The sequence below is a fragment of the Poromitra crassiceps genome (assembly GCF_964638095.1).
Source record: "Poromitra crassiceps genome assembly, chromosome: 9".
NCBI lineage: Eukaryota > Metazoa > Chordata > Actinopteri > Beryciformes > Melamphaidae > Poromitra > Poromitra crassiceps.
In genome coordinates this window covers 46581369-46603868 of record NC_139630.1, presented here as the reverse complement: position 1 = coordinate 46603868, position 22500 = coordinate 46581369, and the positions used below count along the sequence as shown (strand labels likewise).

Here is a 22500-nt window from a genome sequence, read left to right as displayed (position 1 = left end):
TAATGGCACTCAACCCCAGGGGGCAGACTGCGCTTGCTGAGCCATGCAGAGGCTCCCTGGGCCGGGCATGAAGATGTCAGATGAGGAGGATGTGATGAAGAATTGCCCCTGTGTTTATGACAACAGTACATGTATGCTTAGGGACCAGCAGAGTGCACACACACACACACACACACACACACACACACACACACACACACACACACACACACACACACACACACACACACAGACACACAAATACAGAGTCCCACCCACACTAGCCGTCCCAAGGGAATTGGTCGGCCATTTCATTGATGTTGAGTGATGCTAACGAGCATTGGGTATAAGGCTGTCGCATGAGATGCATCATATCATCAGCAGCCACCCAGTCCACTACAGTACCAGCTCCTCACCACTCATGTACCACAAACACTCCTGACACATTTCTCCCCTTTGTTTAGCTCGCTCTCTGAAGCATGGAGAGGCACCGTCCCTTCTGTATAGGGACTGTGTGTGTGTGTGTGTGTGTGTGTGTGTGTGTGTGTGTGTGTGTGTGTGTGTGTGTGTGTGTGTGTGTGTGTGCGTGTGCGTGTGCGTGTGCGTGTGCGTGTGCGTGTGCGTGTGCGTGTGTGTGTGAGAGTGTGTGTTTTAATAGCAGAAATGCGTCCATTTACCGCAAATATGTATCAACTCCGCATCCTGTTACCTGACAACAAACGCCTCCCACCCTGTATCTGCTGCGGCTCTCTGTATAGGTAGCTGACAGGGTGATCAGACGTCACAGCAACTCAGCTGACAACGACATGTTCGCTGACCCTCGGAAATCTCAGCACTGCAACCAAATTGCTATGTGAAGCGAAGTACGTCTCTAAACAGTGACACTCAAACAGTTGAGCGCAGTGAAAAGCGACGACAGACCAACCGGCACTAGAAGGGCTCTGACAAAAGTCTTTCTTAAAGGCATACAGTAGCCAGTTTCGCACTGAAAATTGTTCAACCTCAAAGTAGTCGAAAATGTCATACCATTAATTTTCACTATACCCTTTCCCTCTCCTCGCCACTGAGGGTGCTATAGCTGGGAGTGTCGGCTTTAATCACACCACAGCAAGTGTTCAATAGAGAGCCGCAGGGATGACGTATTTTTGTAGGCTGAATGCGGAAGTCCCGAACTTCCTGGTTCCACACTGTTTTTGTCTATGGGATTTTTGAATGGGTTTTTGGCGATATGCTTCAAATAATGTCTGTGGGCAACGCAAGTTTAATCAAACGCGAACCAAGGTTCAGCGGGATAATCTTCACACATGAGGACCACTTTCATGAGTTTTGTAGCGTAAATGCGAGCCCTAGAAGTAAAATGCTCGAGCTAAGCTAATCCTGAACTACACACTGTCGCATAGGCTTCACGTCACGTCAGCACTCAACCTGGACTGTTGTTGATGTGTGCACTGATTACCTCGGGCTGAACGGGGCTGAACCAGGTGAGGGAAAGAGAATTTCCGTGTTCGCCCTTTGAAGTGGTGACGTTATTGACGTATATATCCACATCGACTCAGCAGTGTAGTCTCATTTAGCCGTTTGCTAGCTAGCCGCCCGTTTAACGGCATGTAAAAGCTTCAAAACTCATAAAAGTGGTCTTCATGTGTGAAGATGATGTTACTAAACACTGGTTCGCGTTTGATTAAGCCAGCGTTGCCCAGAGAGATTATTAGAAGCATCGCGCCAAAAACCCATTCAAAACTCCCATAGGCGAAAACTGTATGGAACCAGGGGCGTTAGCATCGATGATTTCCGGACTCGTTACTGCGGCTCTCTATAGCTGTGTTTCCATTACAGTTTTTCGCAAAAGAATTGCGATATTTCTACAACTTCGACAATGTACAATTGCGACTTGTAGGCGTTTCCATTGAAGTTGCGTTTGAGTGATTCCCCGTTGCAGCAGCTGCCACAGTGATTACGCACGGGGATCTTCTGCCCCATATCCCGTCCCCTGCATGCTCAAATCCAACCAATGGTCAATGCAAATCCCAACATGAAGTTACAATGCATATAAACGAGCCTGATTATCAATTCAAAAGAAAATGAGTCGCAAAATGTTGCTGGCTGCGTGAATGCAGTCAGCGCGACAGGCAGAGGAAAAAAGGTAGCCTAATAGCCTACAACTGGTCCGATTTAGAGATGGAGGGGGGAAAAGGCTGATTTGGTTCTATAATTGCACCTGAAACGTGTGCAATGTATTAGCCTACTCACAGTCACTGTATTCACTTCAGACAGCACCACCGCACCAGTGTGTGCTTTTCATCCTCTCATCTCGCCGCTGTGCCAAATGCGCGCACACAGGCAGCCTGCTGTCACCATGGACCGATTTCTGCCATTAAACATTATCTAATTTGCCCGGCTACGCTTTTGCATAACACTCGTCTTTCTGCTAGGTAGCGTTGCTTCAAAGTTTTCCACTTGCTGCGGAGGTTTTGACACGGCTATCGAACCTTACTTACCAAACTTATTTTCCGCTCCTTTTCCATGGGATAATATGGGTCACATGACGTGCAAATGCGAAAAATGTGTTTCCATTACACTTTTGCGATAAACTTCTATATCGACACGTCTGAAAAACCACCTCATGAGAGCGAAAAAACTTTTTGCGATATTTGGGAGGTTTTTCGAAATTCACGTGTTTCCATTACCCAATTTCTATTGCGATATATAGATTTTGCGCATTTCTGAGAGTAATGGAAACACGACTATTGAATAGGAGAGGACCATTACATGGTATTAGGCAGGGCATGGCCCATTTACAGCTGAGAACCAATCAGATGTCAGTTTAGTGTAGTAATGAGGCAATCAAACATGTGGGACATGGAGATGGGAAGAGGAGGAAGGCTTTTTTCAAATGGAGATGGGTTTTTGAAGAACAGCATAATAATAATAATAACAAAACAATATTGGATAATTATGAGTATAATTCAAGTCTGCATAGAATGGTGCCTGAAAGGAATGATCTGCAACATCTTGAAACAAATACATGTTTGTTTTGTGACTTTATATCGCCAAAGGATACGCAGTATCCTCATCTTGGCACAGCCCATTCAAATGTTTTGATGAGTCATTAACAACACAACGATTTGAGATGCTTCCTATTTAGCTCATAACAATAAAGCTCTGTCAGTTACAGTAAGAGATAAAGTACACGATTGCTTTACTGTCAATGTGAAATACCACTGCATGTACTAGTCTTACTTCTATTCATTTGATCACTTTAATCTGAGACTAGGTTTAGATTAAGACCACTAGCCACTGTAGTTGTAACTCTTTCTACCTCTTTCTACCACGATACCTAAAGAGATAATCTCATTAGTTATTGTCAAGGTGGGCTAAGGTGGGTATAACAGAGTAAACTAGAAGTGCACTCAGAGAGCGCAGACCTCCGTCAGGGCAAATACTCCACCCCACCTCTCGGGACCCCGACTCTCGGGTCGTAGAGTCTATGACCTTCATATCCCTAGCCACACCCCCTTTTCGCTACACCCGCCCCCTCCCACCACCCACGCCTCAAACCCCCGACTCTCTACGACCTTCCTAACCCTAGCTACGGCTCATTTCCCCTAGCCCCGCCCCCCTCCCCCCTTGACCCGACCCGGATCGGATGCACTCCAAAATGTAATTGGTTCTTCCTTGGCCCTTCCACAAAGTTCCATGAAAATCGGACCAGTAGTTTTTCCGTAATCCTGCTAACAGACAGACAGACTAACAGACAGACAGACAGACAAACGGCACCCAAATCATAAGCTCCTTGGGGGAGATAATAAACACATTACTGACCTCATTAAAGTGGGCCGTCTCCTCACAGTTCTCCGCTATGCGGCTGAAGGAGGACAGACCTGAAAGATGAGGAGGCCATTACAGAGGTTACAATTGGTTTAATAGCCCATGAACATTAATGGCATGGCAATGATTGTCATTTTAATTTGTCTGGGTGGAAATACAGAAGAGCATGAACCATGAAAACAAATGTGGGTAAAATAGTAGTTGTAAATAATTCATAGAAAATGTTTTAACCTGCCCGGAGTATGATATGGAGTTACAGCATAATAACGGTTCAGATCCTTTCAGATATGCAATCATAGAGAAATACAAATTATTAGCTGTGATGATCAACATTTTCTGGGCGCAAAACCCACCCATGTGGTACTCTAATCAGATTGAACTAAAAGCCAATCATTATTTGCATGCATAATTTGATACCAGTTTAATATGTTTAATGCCTTGATTCTGTGAAAGAGATGAATCTATATTAGTGTAAACTCTATTTGCATCTGTCAGATTAAAGCTGAGAGGAGACAAATTAATGACATTCTAAGCACCTAAAAACACACAACTGAGACAGGCTGTGTGGAGCCACAGGAGACGGAAAACAATTGCAGGCAAATCAATCTCATATGACTCAGAAGAACCCTGAATGTGACAGAAGAGATGGAGAGAGAGAGAGAGAGAGAGAGAGAGAGAGAGAGAGAGAGATGGAGACAGAGAGAGAGAGGGGGGGGAGGGAGCCAGCGAGAGACAGAAGTTGGGTTTCCATCCAAAGCCAAAGGTATCGCAAATTTTAATCACATTTTCAGAAAGTCAGCAAAAGAAAATGCGAAATAATGGAATGGAGAGACAACGGAATATCGCTTAATCTGTTTCCACTGCACTTATCGCATTTTCCTTTTATTGATACACCTGACTTTTCCACCTCCCTCAAGCGTGAAAACTTTTTTGCGATATTTGGAGGTTTTTGCGCATTTTCCAGCATTTCCATCCGTTTTTTTATGCGCAAATTGAAATTTTGCATAAAAACAGGTGGATGGAAACCAGAGAGAGAGAGAGAGAGAGAGAAACTCAGCAGAATTGTTTCAGCATCACAATAAAATTCACTAGAAGTAATGTGAAGGGAATCAGCATTTTTCCAGGGTTGCAGACAGTAGAATCTACAATATCTCCTTGACAGTCTGTCTGAGTGATTGTGACACACTGTCGCTGCAGTGTGTACTCAAAGTTACACAGAGGCCAGAGTGGGAAGATATACTGTTTTTTTCCAGGGAGTTGATTTGAAAAGGAGGCACCTGCTAGTGCAAATGTTGCAACATACAGTGTCTGCATTATGAGGTTCACCTAGAGAGTTTACAATACACATACATTAACTACTATGGGGATGGGAGAAGTAGACGTTAGAGAAGTTGGCTTGTGAATGGAAAGTTGCTGGTTCCAATCCCTGGCTGGGAATGAGGGCATTGGGCAATAGTTGACTATGTATGTATGAACAAATAATGTCAATATATGTAATTATTTAAATGTGAAGCAGGGAGTTGTCCACCATTAAAATTAAAGATTTAAATTGAAAAAAAAAAAATCAAATAGTGGACATAACATAAGATTCATCATGTAAAACAGCTAAGCGATACACAACTTAAGCAGGACAATCATCTGCATTTAATTTTTTTTAGCTTTTCCTTTCATTTATGTACCGTACAGTTATAGCAAAAATAATGAGCAACATGTCAATCATTTTGAGAGCAGCTGATAAAGTCACAGTGTAACATAACACCATGCGTGCTGCAGTCAGAGGCCTCAGAACTCGCTGCTTTGTGATGTGATGAATAGTGCTGCACTGCCCTTGGAAGTTGGCTTTGTGTGGGTGTCTGTGTGCATGTGGGCAGCTGATATTTACTGACGCACACATAGAGACGCACACACACACACACATACGCACACACATACGCACACACATACGCACACACATCGACATACAAAGGTCGACTGTAATTGAATTAATTATTTGAACAGAAATTAATATATTCCGTCTGGCTGCTTCAGGACTGCGCAACTTCCTTCCTTTCCCCCCTCCTGCATTGAAAATCATACACGTGATAATTATTGTATTTAGAGACACATACAACACTTGGCACTTGCTGTTGTTGTGGAGGCATGATTTTCAAATGGTAGCAAAACAGTTTGTACAGTATTTTTTTTTTTACTTCGGACAATCAGTGAACCGGCTACTTCACGTTCTCTAAATATATGGGCTGAGAGAGAAAAAGACAGAGAAACAAGACTAGCTAAGCCGGAGCCAGACTGCTGCCACTGTGTACAAGCTCACATAAGTTCAGTTCACACAGCTTTAGTTCATGTTTTTGGTGCCCTTGAGCAAGGCCCTCGACCGCAAGCGCTCCAGTGGAGCTGCTCAGTGGCCAGCAGATCAGACTGTGGTTGTACTGGTCAGCAACTGGTTCAACAATGGGGAGTCAATCTGCCCTTTTCACAGTAGCATTTTCACTCTCCATTCTCTACAAAAACACAAAGCCCTCAAAAATGATCTGCAAAATGAATACCACTCAAATCTCAGAGTGGCAGACAATATTCCACCTACGTACTTCACAACAGAGACATCGCGGTCTCACCAGAGAAGAAGAAAAGTAGATGATATGGAGCTTACGTAAGGTGCTCCACACCCAGCCAGAGCAACTTGCTCCTAATCAGGTTGCCTTATGGGCTTGCTAAAAAGAAAATAGCCAATTAGAGAGCAGTGGGCAGAGGCACTGAAAGAGGGCAGTGCTAAACAGACCGTGGAGGGGTGAGCCTGGACACATAGGCGCTAACTCATTTGCTTTCAGCTTTACAGGGATTTAGGAAGGGGTCCGGGTAATATACGGAGTTGGAGTGCGTAACAGATATGTGGAATGCATTTTAATGCTCTGGCATTGTGGGTGTTGTTCGTCATAATCCAAAGTTCCCCTGGCATTGAGCATCACATCGTTGGCCGTTCCATCCTGGGCTTTCTGTTCCCCCATCTCTCCTCACCGGTTTAGGAGGCGAGGCGTGCGGAACTCTCAACTAAGCCCACAGTAAATGTCTGTTCAAACGATGTGTGTACCATGCTGCTGAACACTCGTGTCTGTTCAAACGATGTGTGTACAATGGTGGTACACTCATGCCTGTCCTGCAACCTCCTGAGATTGGAAGTTAGACACAAATTGCTCAAGTAGCAGTGCGAATGTCAAAACATCTGACAGTTGGGGAGAGGGCTGGTGAGTGGTAGATGAAGGGTGAGAGAGAGAAGACGAAGGGGGAGCGAGAGAGAGATGGAGGGGGAGAGAGAGAGTGAGAGAGAGAGAGAGAGAGAGAGAGAGACGGAGGAGAGAGGGAGGGAAGGGTTACAACTGGTTGTCTAAAAACCATGCAAGCTATAATTGAAAATTTCTTTTTCAAGTAACTGACTAGTTTCACCGAAGTGGAAATAATGTCTTAATTGTCTCATTTTGCTCTGACATACACTGTGACGCAGATATGCTGTGTTCCTTCTCCTGCAGGCTACTGATGCGCAGAGGCTCTCCATTAACATCAAGAGTGTCTGTTTTCCCCGATAAGGCCAAGAGCCTCGCATAGCAGTAACAGCATGGAGGCTTTGAACGCTATAGAGCCTCCCATAGCAGTAACAGCATGGAAGCTTTGAACGCTATAGAGCCTCCCATAGCAGTAACAGCATGGAGGCTTTGAACGCTATAGAGCCTCCCATAGCAGTAACAGCATGGAAGCTTTGAACGCTATAGAGCCTCCCATAGCAGTAACAGCATGGAGGCTTTGAACGCTATAGAGCCTCCCATAGCAGTAACAGCATGGAGGCTTTGAACGCTATAGAGCCTCCCATAGCAGTAACAGCATGGAGGCTTTGAACACTATAGAGCCTCCATAGCAGTAACAGCATGGAGGCTTTGAACGCTATAGAGCCTCCCATAGCAGTAACAGCATGGAGGCTTTGAACGCTATAGAACCTCCATAGCAGTAACAGCATGGAGGCTTTGAACGCTATAGAGCCTCGCATAGCAGTAACAGCATGGAGGCTTTGAACGCTATAGAGCCTCGCATAGCAGTAACAGCATGGAGGCTTTGAACGCTATAGAGCCTCCCATAGCAGTAACAGCATGGAGGCTTTGAACGCTATAGAACCTCCATAGCAGTAACAGTATGGAGGCTTTGAACCCTATAGAACCTCCCATAGCACTAACAGCATGGAGGCTTTGAACGCTATAGAACCTCCCATAGCAGTAACAGCATGGAGGCTTTGAACCCTATAGAACCTCCCATAGCACTAACAGCATGGATGCTTTGAAGGCTATAGAACCTCCCATAGCACTAACAGCATGGAGGCTTTGAACCCTATAGAACCTCCCATAGCACTAACAGCATGGAGGCTTTGAACCCTATAGAACCTCCCATAGCACTAACAGCATGGAGGCTTTGAATGCTATAGAGCCTCCATAGCAGTAACATCATGGAGGCTTTGAATCCTATAGAACCTCCCATAGCACTAACAGCATGGAGGCTTTGAACCCTATAGAACCTCCCATAGCAGTAACAGCATGGAGGCTATAGAACCTCCCATAGCAGTAACAGCATGGAGGCTATAGAACCTCCCATAGCAGTAACAGCATGGAGGCTTTGAATGCTATAGAGCCTCCATAGCAGTAACAGCATGGAGGCTTTGAATGCTATAGAACCTCCATAGCAGTAACAGCATGGAGGCTTTGAATGCTATAGAACCTCCATAGCAGTAACAGCATGGAGGCTTTGAATGCTATAGAACCTCCATAGCAGTAACATCATGGAGGCTTTGAATGCTATAGAGCCTCCCATAGCAGTAACAGCATGGAGGCTTTGAACCCTATAGAACCTCCCATAGCAGTAACAGCATGGAGGCTTTGAACCCTATAGAACCTCCCATAGCAGTAACATCATGGAGGCTTTGAATGCTATAGAACCTCCATAGCAGTAACAGCATGGAGGCTTTGAATGCTATAGAACCTCCATAGCAGTAACAGCATGGAGGCTTTGAATGCTATAGAGCCTCCCATAGCAGTAACAGCATGGAGGCTTTGAACCCTATAGAACCTCCCATAGCAGTAACAGCATGGAGGCTTTGAACCCTATAGAACCTCCCATAGCAGTAACAGCATGGAGGCTTTGAATGCTATAGAGCCTCCATAGCAGTAACAGCATGGAGGCTTTGAATGCTATAGAGCCTCCATAGCAGTAACAGCATGGAGGCTTTGAATGCTATAGAGCCTCCATAGCAGTAACAGCATGGAGGCTTTGAATGCTATAGAGCCTCCCATAGCAGTAACAGCATGGAGGCTTTGAATGCTATAGAGCCTCCCATAGCAGTAACAGCATGGAGGCTTTGAATGCTATAGAGCCTCCATAGCAGTAACAGCATGGAGGCTTTGAATGCTATAGAGCCTCCCATAGCAGTAACAGCATGGAGGCTTTGAATGCTATAGAGCCTCCATAGCTGTAACAGCATGGAGGCTTTGAATAATAATAATAATAATAATACATTCAATTTATATAGCGCTTTTCTAAGTACTCAAAGTCGCTTTACACACAGAGTAAAATCATTTATACATTTGTAATAGGAAAATAAATAGAAATAAGAAATAAGAGATGGGGTTAGCAGGTGAAGGCGAGTGTGAAGAGGTGGGTTTTGAGGGCCTGTTTGAAAGATGGTAGGGTGTTTGCTTGACGGATGTGGATGGGGAGAGTGTTCCAGAGGGAGGGTGCAGCGACTGAGAAGGCCCTGTCGCCCCAGGTCCGGAGCTTGGTCCTGGGGATCCTCAAGCAGTTTGTGTCTCCAGACCTGAGGCTGCGAGTGGGGGCGTGGCGGGGGAGGAGATCGGAGAGGTAGGGGGGGGCCAGGTTGTTTAGGGCTTTGTAAGTGATGAGTAGTATTTTAAAGTTGATCCTATGTTTGACTGGGAGCCAGTGGAGGTCATGAAGGACAGGGGTGATATGGTCTTGGCGGCGGGTGGAGGTGAGGAGGCGGGCAGCAGAGTTCTGTACATATTGAAGTTTATTGAGGATTTTGTTGGGTGAGCCATAGAGGATACTATTGCAGTAGTCGAGTCTGGAGGTTATGAGGGCATGGATGAGGGTTTCAGCGGCGGAGAAGGACAGGGAGGGGCAGAGGCGAGCAATGTTCCTGAGATGAAAGAAGGCGGTTTTGGTGACATGGTTGGCATGGGGAAGGAAGGAGAGGGTGGGGTCAAGGATGAGGCCGAGGTTGCGGACTTGGGTGGAGGGGGTGATGTTGGAGCCGTCGATGTTAAGTGTAAAGTCCTGAGCAGAGCGGGTGAGGGAGTTTGGGCCGATGATGAGGATTTCGGATTTATTGCAGTTGAGTTTGAGAAAGTTCTCTTGCATCCAGGATTTTATGTCGGTAAGGCAGGCGGAGAGGGTGGTGGCGGAGAGGGTGAATGCTATAGAGCCTCCATAGCAGTAACAGCATGGAGGCTTTGAACGCTATAGAACCTCCATAGCAGTAACAGCATGGATGCTTTGAAGGCTATAGAACCTCCCATAGCAGTAACAGCATGGATGCTTTGAAGGCTATAGAACCTCCCATAGCAGTAACAGCATGGATGCTTTGAACGCTATAGAGCCTCCATAGCAGTAACAGCATGGATGCTTTGAAGGCTATAGAGCCTCCATAGCAGTAACAGCATGGATGCTTTGAAGGCTATAGAGCCTCCATAGCAGTAACAGCATGGATGCTTTGAAGGCTATAGAACCTCCCATAGCAGTAACAGCATGGAGGATTTGAACGCTATCTACAGTAAAAGATAGACGATAAATGCGCGCGCCCATCAAAGACGTTCTCGGTGTGGAGGATGCCAGAAATTAATTAAGTTTTCAAACATAATTGGAATCTGCAGACACGAGTTTTTCCCCTTCTGATATGTGGCCTTTGAAGAAGAGTTGAAACAGCCAACCGCAGAGCTTGTAGCCCAACTGTCCAGGGAGATCTCCAGTCTTCTATATAGCTTCTTATATTGGGCTTGGAATGAAATCAGTGCACTGATTCATGGCTTTTATTTTCTGAGGATATTTGAGATGTAGGCTTGTGAATTATTGCTGCTTTGTTAGGTCTCTTTTTATTATGTTTTCCTGCAGCAGCGGGCCTGTCAGACGACAGGAGGAGTGGAGTCTCATCTCCCCACCAGCCTCTCCGGGAGTCATGTACAGGCCGGGGGTGGAGGGGAGGGTGGGTTGAGGGGTGGACTTCCTGCCAGAGCCCTTCCTCTCCAGACAGGAAGTGGTCTGAGCTGAAAAGCACTCAGGAAACCCTACTGACAGCCTGCAGGGAGAAAGCCAGAAGACTATCAACACCATCTATCTCAAACACATGAGGAGGATGGGGGAGGCAAGACTGACGCAAGAATGTCAAGCAAAATGCTACCAACAGTATGTAGTATAACTCGTCTATTTTGGATTACAATGTCTTGAAGTTTAAAATAGTTATTATAACTACTAGACAGAAGAGGGGAAGCGGTAGATGAGGAGGGACTACGAAGGAGATGATGAAGGAACTGAGAAGATAGTTCCTTTGCAAGAATTGTGTGCCAGTTCTGTGCAAAATAAGATATTCGCCATTTGAATAATTGGATACACCTGTTGTGACAAAGTGATTGTTGGCAGGAGAGTAAAATGTGTTAATGTGATCGGAGGCTTCAGCTCTCATGAAGACCCTTTACAGTAATTGGAAAGATAATACCATTTTACAGGATGTCATTATCTGTGTTGTTAAAATGGGAATGCAGACAGCAGACAACACCTGTTTTTATTTTAGCTACAACATTTTGAAATTAAACCTTTGTGTGCTGTCTGGTGTGAGTTGTTGTGAATCAATGCGTCATAAAGTGATGTCAGAAGACAATTTTCTATTTGATGTTATTCAATACAATGTTATTATAAGATCATCCATTATGTCATATCATCTTCCTTGCTGCATGAGGAGCCCGTAAAAGTTTATTTTAGAGTTTCTACTTATTGATTCTTTCATTCACTGTTTCCCCCCAAGGCCATGGAAGCAGAGACAGTATTCACAATTGGACCTTAGAGGGACGAAAAAACGATCATACTTGGCTTGGATGACACGGTTCGCGTAATATCAAAGACCCTGGTGCACATTCAGGCCCGTAGCCAGGGTTTGAGAAATACCGAGGTCATTTTAGCGCGGCGTGGGGGGACCAGGGGGGGCTGTGCACCCCCGGATAGTAAATTTTGTCCATTTTAAAGTAAAATGCTTCAATCTGGTGCACTTTGAGAGCAAAATGAAGAGGCTAGATCTATAAAGAACTACGGTACATACATCATGTTAGATTAATATCCTCTTTACTGTGCTGTTGCTTTAAAATTATACAAAAAATAAATGTCTCCCCATATGATATAATTTATATTCTGCATACAGGTCACATGGCAGAATACTGCTCAATTAAATACAATGGCCCATCTACACAAACATCACTTACAGGGGAGTTACTTACCCATTCACTTCAATAGAACTGTCCCCAAAGTCTAGCCCCAATCTAGCCTCAATGCAAAATCGGAATGTTGTGAGTTATCTCTCTTCTATAGCACACAGAGAGGAAGCAAATTGTTGCATTTCCGATCAACTGTCGCATTAAAACATCAATGACAGATTAATAGATCTGGGGACCGAGGTCATGACCTCGGTGTCCTCGATGGTAGCTACGGGCCTGTGCACATTGCTGCAGCCACAGAGCACAATACTGGAACTGATCCATACATTCACACTCTTACACACACTCTTACACACACACACACACACACACACACACACACACACACACACACACACACACACACACACACACACACACACACACAGAACAGAGAGAGAGATGACAGCAGCTGTGATCAGCTGTCAAGTGCGCTGATCGCTCTCCAGGGTGCTGAAATGCTCTCTTTGTCTCTCCCTCCTCCTTCTCCCCCTCTCCTCTCTCTCTCCCTTTCTCGCTCTCCCCTCTCTCACTCCCCACCCCACACATCACACACACACACACACACACACACACACACACACACACACACACACACACACACACACACACACACACACGATATCGATGCAGATGACTATTGAGTTTACTGTTCCTACATCCACCAACTGTCTCATTCTGTCTGTGGAGAATACACTCGTAGCTAATAAGTGTTTGCTCTGAGGTCAGGGACTGTGATGAAACGTTATAAAACGTGAAAGAACAGCTGTGTAATGTGGATTGCATTATTGCCCTCAAGGAAGGAGAGGGAGAACCCCCAATCCCTCCTTCAACTATCAATAAATATATCCTGCCATCATATGCATCTCGGTCTATTGTGACCTCTTGGCTATTTTACTGGACACTTGGAAAATGGCTTCATCATGAGTAGCCCACTAAAAAGCAATTTAAACAGCTCGTCAAACAGTGGAAAACAGAACGAAAAATACTCGTAATGTACTGTAGCCCAAATATAACTACTGGGACTTGGATTATATGATAATTTTGTTGCAATACAATACCCTATTTATATGCTTCTAGATCCAATTCTACATGTAGGCTATTTGATTGGAATAATCTTTTTCGTTAGAGAAACTTGAGAGAGAGCAGAAAGGCTCACAGTGATTTGGAGAATAGTCCTCTTTCCTTCCTTGGATGAAATCAAAGCGCACCAAAACATCAGAGAGCAGTGCGCCTGCAGCCGCCGATCCAGGACGGTTTCGTTTCTCCAACTTTTTTACCCAGTCGAAAACCCCCATCTAGTTATCTAGCCTGCTGCCTACATCAAATCACGACAGACCGCACACACTACACAGCGTGATTTATTTAGCCTACTGCCAAAAGAGCCGCCATACAAACACGTTGGGAGCAAAGATCCTACCTCGAAATGTAACTTTGGCGATCCTGTCTCCTTTCCCACGGAGGCAGTCGACTGTCTTCACGTGAACCAGTAGAGCCATCATGAGTCCACACTGGCGACGAGAGGAGCGAATTTCACTCCGCACAAAATAAAAACTTGAAGGTTGCAATCTGTGTTTAACGGGCTTTAGGTGAGCCTCTCATTACGTCTTGATCCGCTGGAGAGCAAAAAAACAAACCCGTCTCACCAGGCAGCATCTAGGCTAACCTATGTGTTGTGTGACAGAAAGAAAATGTGTGAATTATTGACGCGCTCCAGTGAACATGTGCTGATCTGTGCTCGGCTGCAGCACACCTCTGTCGCGCATCTCCAGGCTGACACGCGCTTATGATCGTCATGGAGGAAGGGCGGGGGGCAGCACGCGGAAGCCAGGGGGGATGCTTTGACTGTAACACATTTTTATACTTGTTTCCAATAAGCCTTACCAGCTGTAGGCTTGTTTCCATCTTCACAGCAGACAGCTGTCTCGGCCAATTAAACAATACAACATATTAAAATGGATTCAGTGGCTGTGTGAAGTTAATATAGCCTACATGTAGGCTACAGCAAAAAAAAAAATAGAAATCACAAACTGTCATTTCCATTTCCAAAAGAACATGCTTAACAGATTCTCTAGGGGCTAATATGACAGTGGGAGTCAATGGAGAGTTTATAATGAGATCAGAGATCTTCATTTTCATCATCACTCCTATAATATCCATGGATTTTCAGTTTTGTGTATTCTTTTACAATGTATTTTCTTTTCTTCAGGACAGAATGATGCTGCTTGGCCATGGACAGTTGCCAGGCAACTCCTTGTTAGCATGTGTTTCCTGGCCTGGGGCGACGGAGGCAGAGGTCAGATCTTTGGGGAGGTGTGCCTGTCTGGTGCGGGCCAGCGGTCAGGAGGACTGGACCAGTGGATTGGACCTGGCATGATGATGACTCAGAGGAGATGGCATGATGATCACCAACAGGAGCAGGTATCTTGTTAGACCAGCAGGTAGCGCTGTGCAGTCAGTGGCTCCCAGAGTGGGTCCAGGTAGGTTACCTGCAAGGGGCCTTCAATGTTAAAGGATACACATGGTTTTCCCTCTCCCTGTACCCCCCCAACAAATAATAATAATAATAGTAATAATAATAATAATAATAATAATAATAATAATAATAATAATAATAATAATAATAATAATAATAATAATAATAATAATAATACAATTCTTCACAAATCTATCAGCAAACTGATAGAAATGGGGTTCGCGTGGGCAAAATCATATCAAATGGGACTCTATGGTCTTATATTTAGTGGGTCCTTGACATGAAATGGTTTGACTCCCACATTTTTTGCATTTCCAAATTCAATTCCATCTCATAACAATGAAGGAATAGACTAAATTGTGTTGGTAATTTTCACAAGTCAAGGTACAGCAGCCCCACACACAAACATATTGGCCTCATACAGCCTCATGGTCCCAGTTTATAAGCCTTTTTGTTAAGAGCGCAAACACCACTTGACTTGTACATTTAAAGAATTGGGCATATGATAATGTGGTAGCCTTTTTAGTCCCTTTTTATATATACTGGATATTCAGCACAGGTATCAGCACATAGCCTACTGTAATACCGTAAAATAAATTCACCTGTGAGGGACATCCAGTTGCAGTGTTCCCTGCAGGCTTTTGTCTCTGTTTACTGAATCCCCCTATATTCAGTCACTATCACAGTCAACTGAGCTAATTAAATGCATTTTCCCCAGTCCTCCAACAAAGACACGCAGTAATGAGCTGGTCACTCGCTTTATAATGCCGGTGAGAGAGAACTGCAGATAGCTGCAGGAGCAGCATCAACAGCTAAAAGAGGCTGTAGTGTCTTAGCTTGGCTGGATTTAGACACTTTCTTGTGGCAGTCCTATAATGTGACACAGGGATACAAGCTTTGAATGTGCTGTCTTTAAAGCCTATACTATAGCATCAAAACAGAGCTTTTTCAACTGCATTACTAAAAAGACTAGAAATATGTGGAATTCATTGGATTTTAAACAGAATCTGTGTAAATGAATTGTGAACACAAATTCAATAATGCAATGGTAGTGCATGAACACAATCCTTTGTTGTTTCCCTGTGGCTCAAACACATTGTGCCACTCACCAGTCCAGCTTGATAAAACAGAAGAGGCAGCTTATTACAGGACGAGCCGCTTGTCTCTTCACAAGCTGCCCTGCAGAATTAAAGCAGGCATTGACATAAATAACTTCAGGCGTGTGTTTAACAAGACTGGACACCATGAGCTATCTAGATGCGCTGGACTAGCTCAAGTGCTACCTGAGGAGCAATCCGTTTACCTCTGGTACCACTTTCTATTAAGTCAGGTCTATAATGCATTATGAGCACATTCACAAGACATTCTACTGCATGTATAAGGCTTTATAAAATGCTTTATAATCCTATAATAAAAATGAGAAGTGTCGAAAGCCAAAGATTATATTGGAGGAATATTGTAAAAAAATTGGGCTTTGACAACACACTTAGACAAAACAACTCTAATTTCAGGGGAACAGTCTTTTGCTGGGCCAATTTATCAGCTCAATTGGTTTGGACACTATGACAGGGTGTGTGCAGGTCAGTTTGGTCAGTAGCATAGCCTGCACTGTAGGCCTGTAGGCCTACAGGCTGTTTGCCCAATGGTCAATGTGTCAGCGGAACAGGTCTATGTCTGCCTTCTTGCGAGGTTATAAATGACTAATAAATAATTCAACAAATAAAATAATGATCTTTTATGCATAATTACTTGGGTTATCAAATCCACCTCTAATTAATAAAATAAATAGTTCTTGGAAACTCCTTTAGAAATGTAGTTTTCTTACTGCATTTTTTTATTTTCTAGAACCAACTGCACCATTGAACTCTTCTCTCTCCCTCTATTTTTGCCTTAATTGCCTATACTGTAATTAATTTCATGTGATAAAACTTCATGAGATATCAACAATTACTTTGTAGGAAATGTAAAAAGAAAAACCTCAGTGTTCTTATAGTCATGTTTCTGTGTTCTTAATTTCTTCAGTGAGAATATAATGTTCTGCATGTTCATTCATGAGAGATATTTTCATCTATAGCCACTAATGTTCTTTAATGATACTAGGCATCATATTGTGAGCTTGGAATTCTAAGCCCTTGTTCACACAGTACGCCTAATGTAAGCAGAACTGATGCTTGAGGCAGGCTCACGCTTTATCGTTCACACAAGAAGCCTTCTCTTTTCCTCTCAGCGCCTACTCGGCGCCTTGAACCCGCCCACAACTCCCATTCACTTCATGCCTGGCTTGACAGATCAATGTTCAGCTTCAGCACGCGTCACGCTTGGAATAGGCGTGAATCCTGAAAGATCGCTTGAGCAAGGCGTGAGCGTGGCTTCGGCGTGGCACGCGCGCGGGTGGTGTGAACGGCATAGTTATCACAGGTTAAAAGCACTTTTGAACAGGTGAGTTTTGAGTAGTGACTTGGATGTGGGTAGATTGGAGCAATCTCTGATGTGTTTGGGGAGTGAGTTCCAGAGGGAGGGAGCTGTCAGTCACCCCAGGTCCAGTGCTTGGTCATGGGTGGTGGGGACAATAGGTTTGCATCTGAGGAGCGGAGGCTACAGGGGGGGGTATGGTGATAGAGAAGGTCGTTGTTTGTTTCTGCTACTGTGTTGCTGACTGTCAGAGGTCATTTACACCTGGCACTAACATGGGTTTTCTGTGATCAGATTGCAATCCGATAGTGCTTGATTATATTAGCCTGATTGCATTTACACCTGGTAATTATTATATCTCCAGTGTCCACATTGAGATCTGATTGCAATCTGTTCAGGCAAGCTGCGTAGAGTAGAGCGGCAGAAAAACAGCAGAATCAACTGATTTTGGGCTTCAAGTCGTGTCTCAAAAACCAATGGGTGATGTCACGCTCATTTGGTCCATTCAATATACTGTCGATGGTCGTAATGTGTGTGTTTGTTTGTTTGACACCTGTGTGCAGGTCAGCGGTGAACAGGTTTAAGTTGTGAGTAAGTGAAAGGAGACCTGTGTACACATTCTGGATTAGGTCTGCTTTTCATTGATATTCTAGTTAGATCTCATTTCTGTATTTCTGTAACACTGGTTCAGTGATTTCCATGTGAGGTCTTCACTATTTCACATTGATTTCTTTATGCTCATTGAGGATATAAAAGCTATTTGAGAAGGCCAAAGGCCCATCATGTTTACTTCCATCATAACAATTCCTAGTTTTATGTTAGAGCTTTCCAACACTCCTGTGCAACAGTCATGTTATGATCACATTGCTAAGCCAATAAGCTGCAGGCTACGCAGTCACTCTTTGTAAATACATGTATGGCTTCAGTTCAATTAGGATAGGGTCACAGAATAGATAATTTATTGATGTGATATAAGCATCAGGCTCAAACGGAGATGAGCAAACAAAGCATGAATTTCAAGCACTGATTGTAATTTAGCTTAAAGTGGTGCTAATTGGCCAACATGGCATTGTTCATACTTCACCTAAAGACCCTAGGCTCACTCAGTGATGATTCAAAGGATCAAGAAAGCCAGAGGTGACTGGCAGCTTGCCATTCATTTCCCTGGAAAGATAATTAAATGAATGTCCTAATTTACCCACTGGGATCATTAAAGTTTTGTCCACACATATTTTAGGTATGCATGTTTTCATTTTATATTTGTAGACAATCACATTTTGCACATTGCACACTTATTTTATTATATATAGCCTATAGTTTTCTTTATTAGTACAAATTTGGTATTCTAGTAATTTATTTTATTATTTTTGTGGCTAGCTACAGATGTCTTATGCTCATCTCCTGTGGTTGTCTTGACTGTGATAGCTGCTCTAACAAAGTAATTTCTTGTAATCAATTGTCATCTCTCTTTGAGCCTGATGTATATCACATCTAAGTACAGTAGGATGATGAGGTTGGTTGAATGTACTGTAATGGAGAGGTTAGAAATCAGTGAATCAGCTCCCACAATGCAATTTGCCTTCCATTTTCACGCATGTAAATGAATGAAAATATTAAAAACTTCTGAAATCGTGTGAATTTGACGTGAAACAGGAAAATGTGACATTGCAAGCAGTACAGGATGTGACCTCAGATGCTGTTCATCTCTTCTTCTTTTTCTTTTTTTAAGCATATTATTCCCTTGACCAAAGCAGGAAATGCACTTTTTTTTAGATGTAACATAGGAGTTGTTTCCAGGGTTTTCCACATTACAAGAGCACACGTATGTTGTATAGAGCTTGGTTGAGAAAATACATTAAATCAGGACAGTAATATCAGAATAGTTTTAATAAATGCAGATTGCAAAGCAAGACCAAATTTATTCAATATGTACATTTGTTTGAAGAAGAACCATTGGTTTCTTATATACTGTACCTACAACGTCAACTTGCAGTTCAGGTTGCTCTTAGTTTTTTTTGTACTCTTCAAGCTGTAGAGGACCTTACAATCACCGAGACCTTTATCAAATGCATCCGGCTCAGTTATCTTAGTTTTCTTAACTATCTCGAACTTCTCATAGGGAGGAATGAGCACCTCTAGCTCATCATCCCTCTTTACTGGATAATCCCCCAGGTAAGCACCAAAACAGGTAAAAATTTCAAAGCAGGTCTCCCACCCAAAAGCCCCACTCATGTCTGTCCTATAGGAGCTGGAAGCAAATTGACCAAATCGCATTTTCTTGTTGACATCACCGATAAAGCTTTCTTTGGTTCTCCGGTAGGTAACCTGACAATAATCTTGTTTCGTCTTCAGGATCTTTATTGCATCTGTCAGCCAGAAATGCAAGGTGTGGTATGGGAAAGATATATAATTGTTGTATGATTGTTCTCCCCCCCGTACTGCTTTGTTGAAGTCTGTATAAACATCATGTCTGCCAGATGTATAAACACAGATTGCTCGGAAGTGATCGTCTTTGAGATTGTTGGTCTTTTGCTTCTCTAGCTTTTGCTTCGCTAGCTTCTCATTTACACAGGTTGATTCACTGTTCCAGGCTTTTGCAAAAGTTGTGTTAGCCTGTGTTTCAAATGGCATGTATTTGTCTCTGATCTTCTTCTCCATTTTGGGGCCGCACTTGTCGTACATGTCGTCGATGGCCCATTTCATCTTGTCCAATGGAATACCCTTGGAGTCAGGCACACTGAAATTGAAAGAGATCTATAGGAAAGGTTGAAAAGAAAAGGTAATTTAGAAGAGACAGATGACAATGTGGATCACTCTCGTCTTCAGGATAGGCTTAAATCAATTGGTTTTGACATCAATGCATGTAACTGGTTCAGAGCTACAGTATCTTTCTGGTACAGTAGAACTAAAGCAATATTTGTTGACGGGCATCAATCTGACACCCCTCTATTGAAAAAGCATTTACTAATTTACAGTCAGATTTTGTGGGCATTCAAAATGCCTTGAATTAAATTAGTGTTAAACCCAGATAGCACTAAATGCATGCTCTTTACCCGTTCAAAAAAAGATACTATCAATGTTAACTTTAGTACAATAAATGGGCTTCAAATCCAAAATGTCCAGTCTACCTAGGTATTTGGTTAGATGACACCTTGGGCCCTATCTTCACAACGGCGGTAATTTTGCATTAGCGCCCGTTTTGCGCTGGAATAGCGCAAAGCCCTAATTGTGGGCGTGTCGGCCCGCTGCCTTTCGCGTCATCTCGGCGCAAACCTCCATAGGCGTGTTTATGCCCAAAACAGTATTCACAAGTGTGAGATCACTCCCCTTAAAAGCCACAACGCCATCACGTCTGTGACAGCAGCTTCTTTCTTGCTGAGTGCAAGCAGAGAAACAGAGTGAGAGAGAGAGAGAAAAGAGGCAGGGGGAGAGAGAGCAGGAGAGAGAGAGAGGGGGGGGGGGGTGCGGGGGAGAACGAGAGAAGGAAGAGAGAGGGAGAGAATTGGAGGATGAACCAGTTCGGATTCATAACGAAAATTGATGCTGATGGAACGATCCAATTGAAACACAAAGGGCCGCCGCGCAATTACGCAGTGAATATCCCCATGTCCCAAAGCGTGGCTTACTGTAATTAGATGTTCAAATAGGCTATAACATACACATCTAAAAATATTTGTTTCTTTAATAGGGTAGGAATGTGTGAGATTTTAATTCTAGCCTATTTCAATATGATGTCAGAATTGTCCACTCTGGTTAAGCCATTGACTGCGGTCACGCCATCCGCGCGGTGGAGAAGCTGGTCTTGCAATTGCAGGGAAAGAGGTTACTGTACTGGTCGGACAGGTGTGCCAAAAAGTGATTTGTGTTTTGAATTGGATGAGGGGAACGAGGGTCTGGAGGGGCGGCAGTCTGTGTGTAGCCCGGGGAGGGGTGCTTAAATGTGGGGTGCGCAGGTTCGGGTTGGTGCCCTGGGTGTTTTGGGCCGGACATGGGGCTCACAGGGTGGGGAGAGGGTGGGGAGAGGCAGCGATGTGTGCGGTCCGACGGAACGAAATCAGTTTCTGGCAGCAAATCACTTTTTGGCACAACACCGTCACAACTTTCTCAAAAGCAATCTATTGTTACCTCACACCACAGACCTGTATGGTCGGGAATTATGTAGCCTAATAAAACCATGACAAACGAATTCTTATTTTTAAACCAAGGTGTGTTTTTTCTGAGGAGAGAAGAGTGTGTGTAGGCACGAGGTGTTGGAGAGTGACATCCATGCCGTGCGTAATGTATCCAAGCGAGGATTTCCTGCACTGCACGGATAATACTGTTTGCGCTCAGGCGTATGCCTGGCGTAGCGTTTATTTTTATTTTTAGACCTGCTATTTGGTGGCGTTAAAATTGAGGGCACCCAAGGCCATTTTTCCGAACACATTGCGCTGGAACGCCTATTTTGGCATGGACAACGCCCAAACCTTTACGCTCGGAACATAGTGACGGTACAGTATCTTCGCCAGAGAGCAAAATGACACTTGTGGGAGGCAGATGATAGGCTAGAGGCCCACGGACACGCCTGGGCCACGCCTATACTTGTGTCTGCGCTTAGATCCCAGCGCAAAACTGGATGGTGGAGGCAGATGATAGTTTCAGACGCAGGAAAGATAGCAATAAGAGGCACGCAAACGGCAGCGCAAACCGTACAAAGATATCTTTGTACGGTATCTTTGTACAGGCCCCTTGGGCCCTATCTTCCCAAAAGCGCTAATTTAGCGTTTGCGCTCATTTAACGCCATGCGCAATGCAAATTGGGGGCGGACACAAGCGGATGCCTGTGATAATTGTACTGGGCATTGGCTGCCACATGCCAAAACAGGCTTTTCAGCGCTAAAATGTGGGATAGATGGGATTACCCTATCGTCAGCAGCGCGCAATTACTTTGCGCTAAGAGCTTTGAAAAGGACCTCTTACGCGCAAATACCTCCCTGCGCTGGCAGCGCACCCGTAATCTCCGTGCAGCGCAAAGCAGTGCAAAGTAGAATTCCTTTTGGAGATGTCATTACGCACAGCCTAGACATCAAATTATGCTGCTAAAATTGGGTATTAGCAGATAACTCAGTGAGGCAATCAACTATAACTCACTGAGAAACTTTTATCACATCGCAAAGAGGGAAATTAATTGAGAAAACGTGTTGGTCAATGGACATAGGCTATTTACCTTCATAGCCCGGAGGGTCATTGGTACCACAGACGATCTGTCAATAAGCTCTCTCTGTCCTCGCACGAGTGAGTACACTCTATTACCCACGG

General features: G+C 44.0%; 1 protein-coding gene across 1 annotated transcript in view; it reads right to left on the bottom strand.

Moving 5' to 3' along the window:
- The window catches only part of otofa (otoferlin a), a gene marked incomplete at both ends in the record, with an annotated part of 119659 nt that extends 105846 nt beyond the window's left edge, over positions 1-13813 (bottom strand). The window contains 2 exons of the mRNA XM_083643261.1: positions 3802-3860; positions 13735-13813. Coding sequence (XP_083499387.1) covers positions 3802-3860; positions 13735-13813 — 138 coding nt within the window. The remainder of the gene's footprint in view (positions 1-3801; positions 3861-13734) is intronic.
- Positions 13814-22500: the final 8687 nt, after the last annotated feature.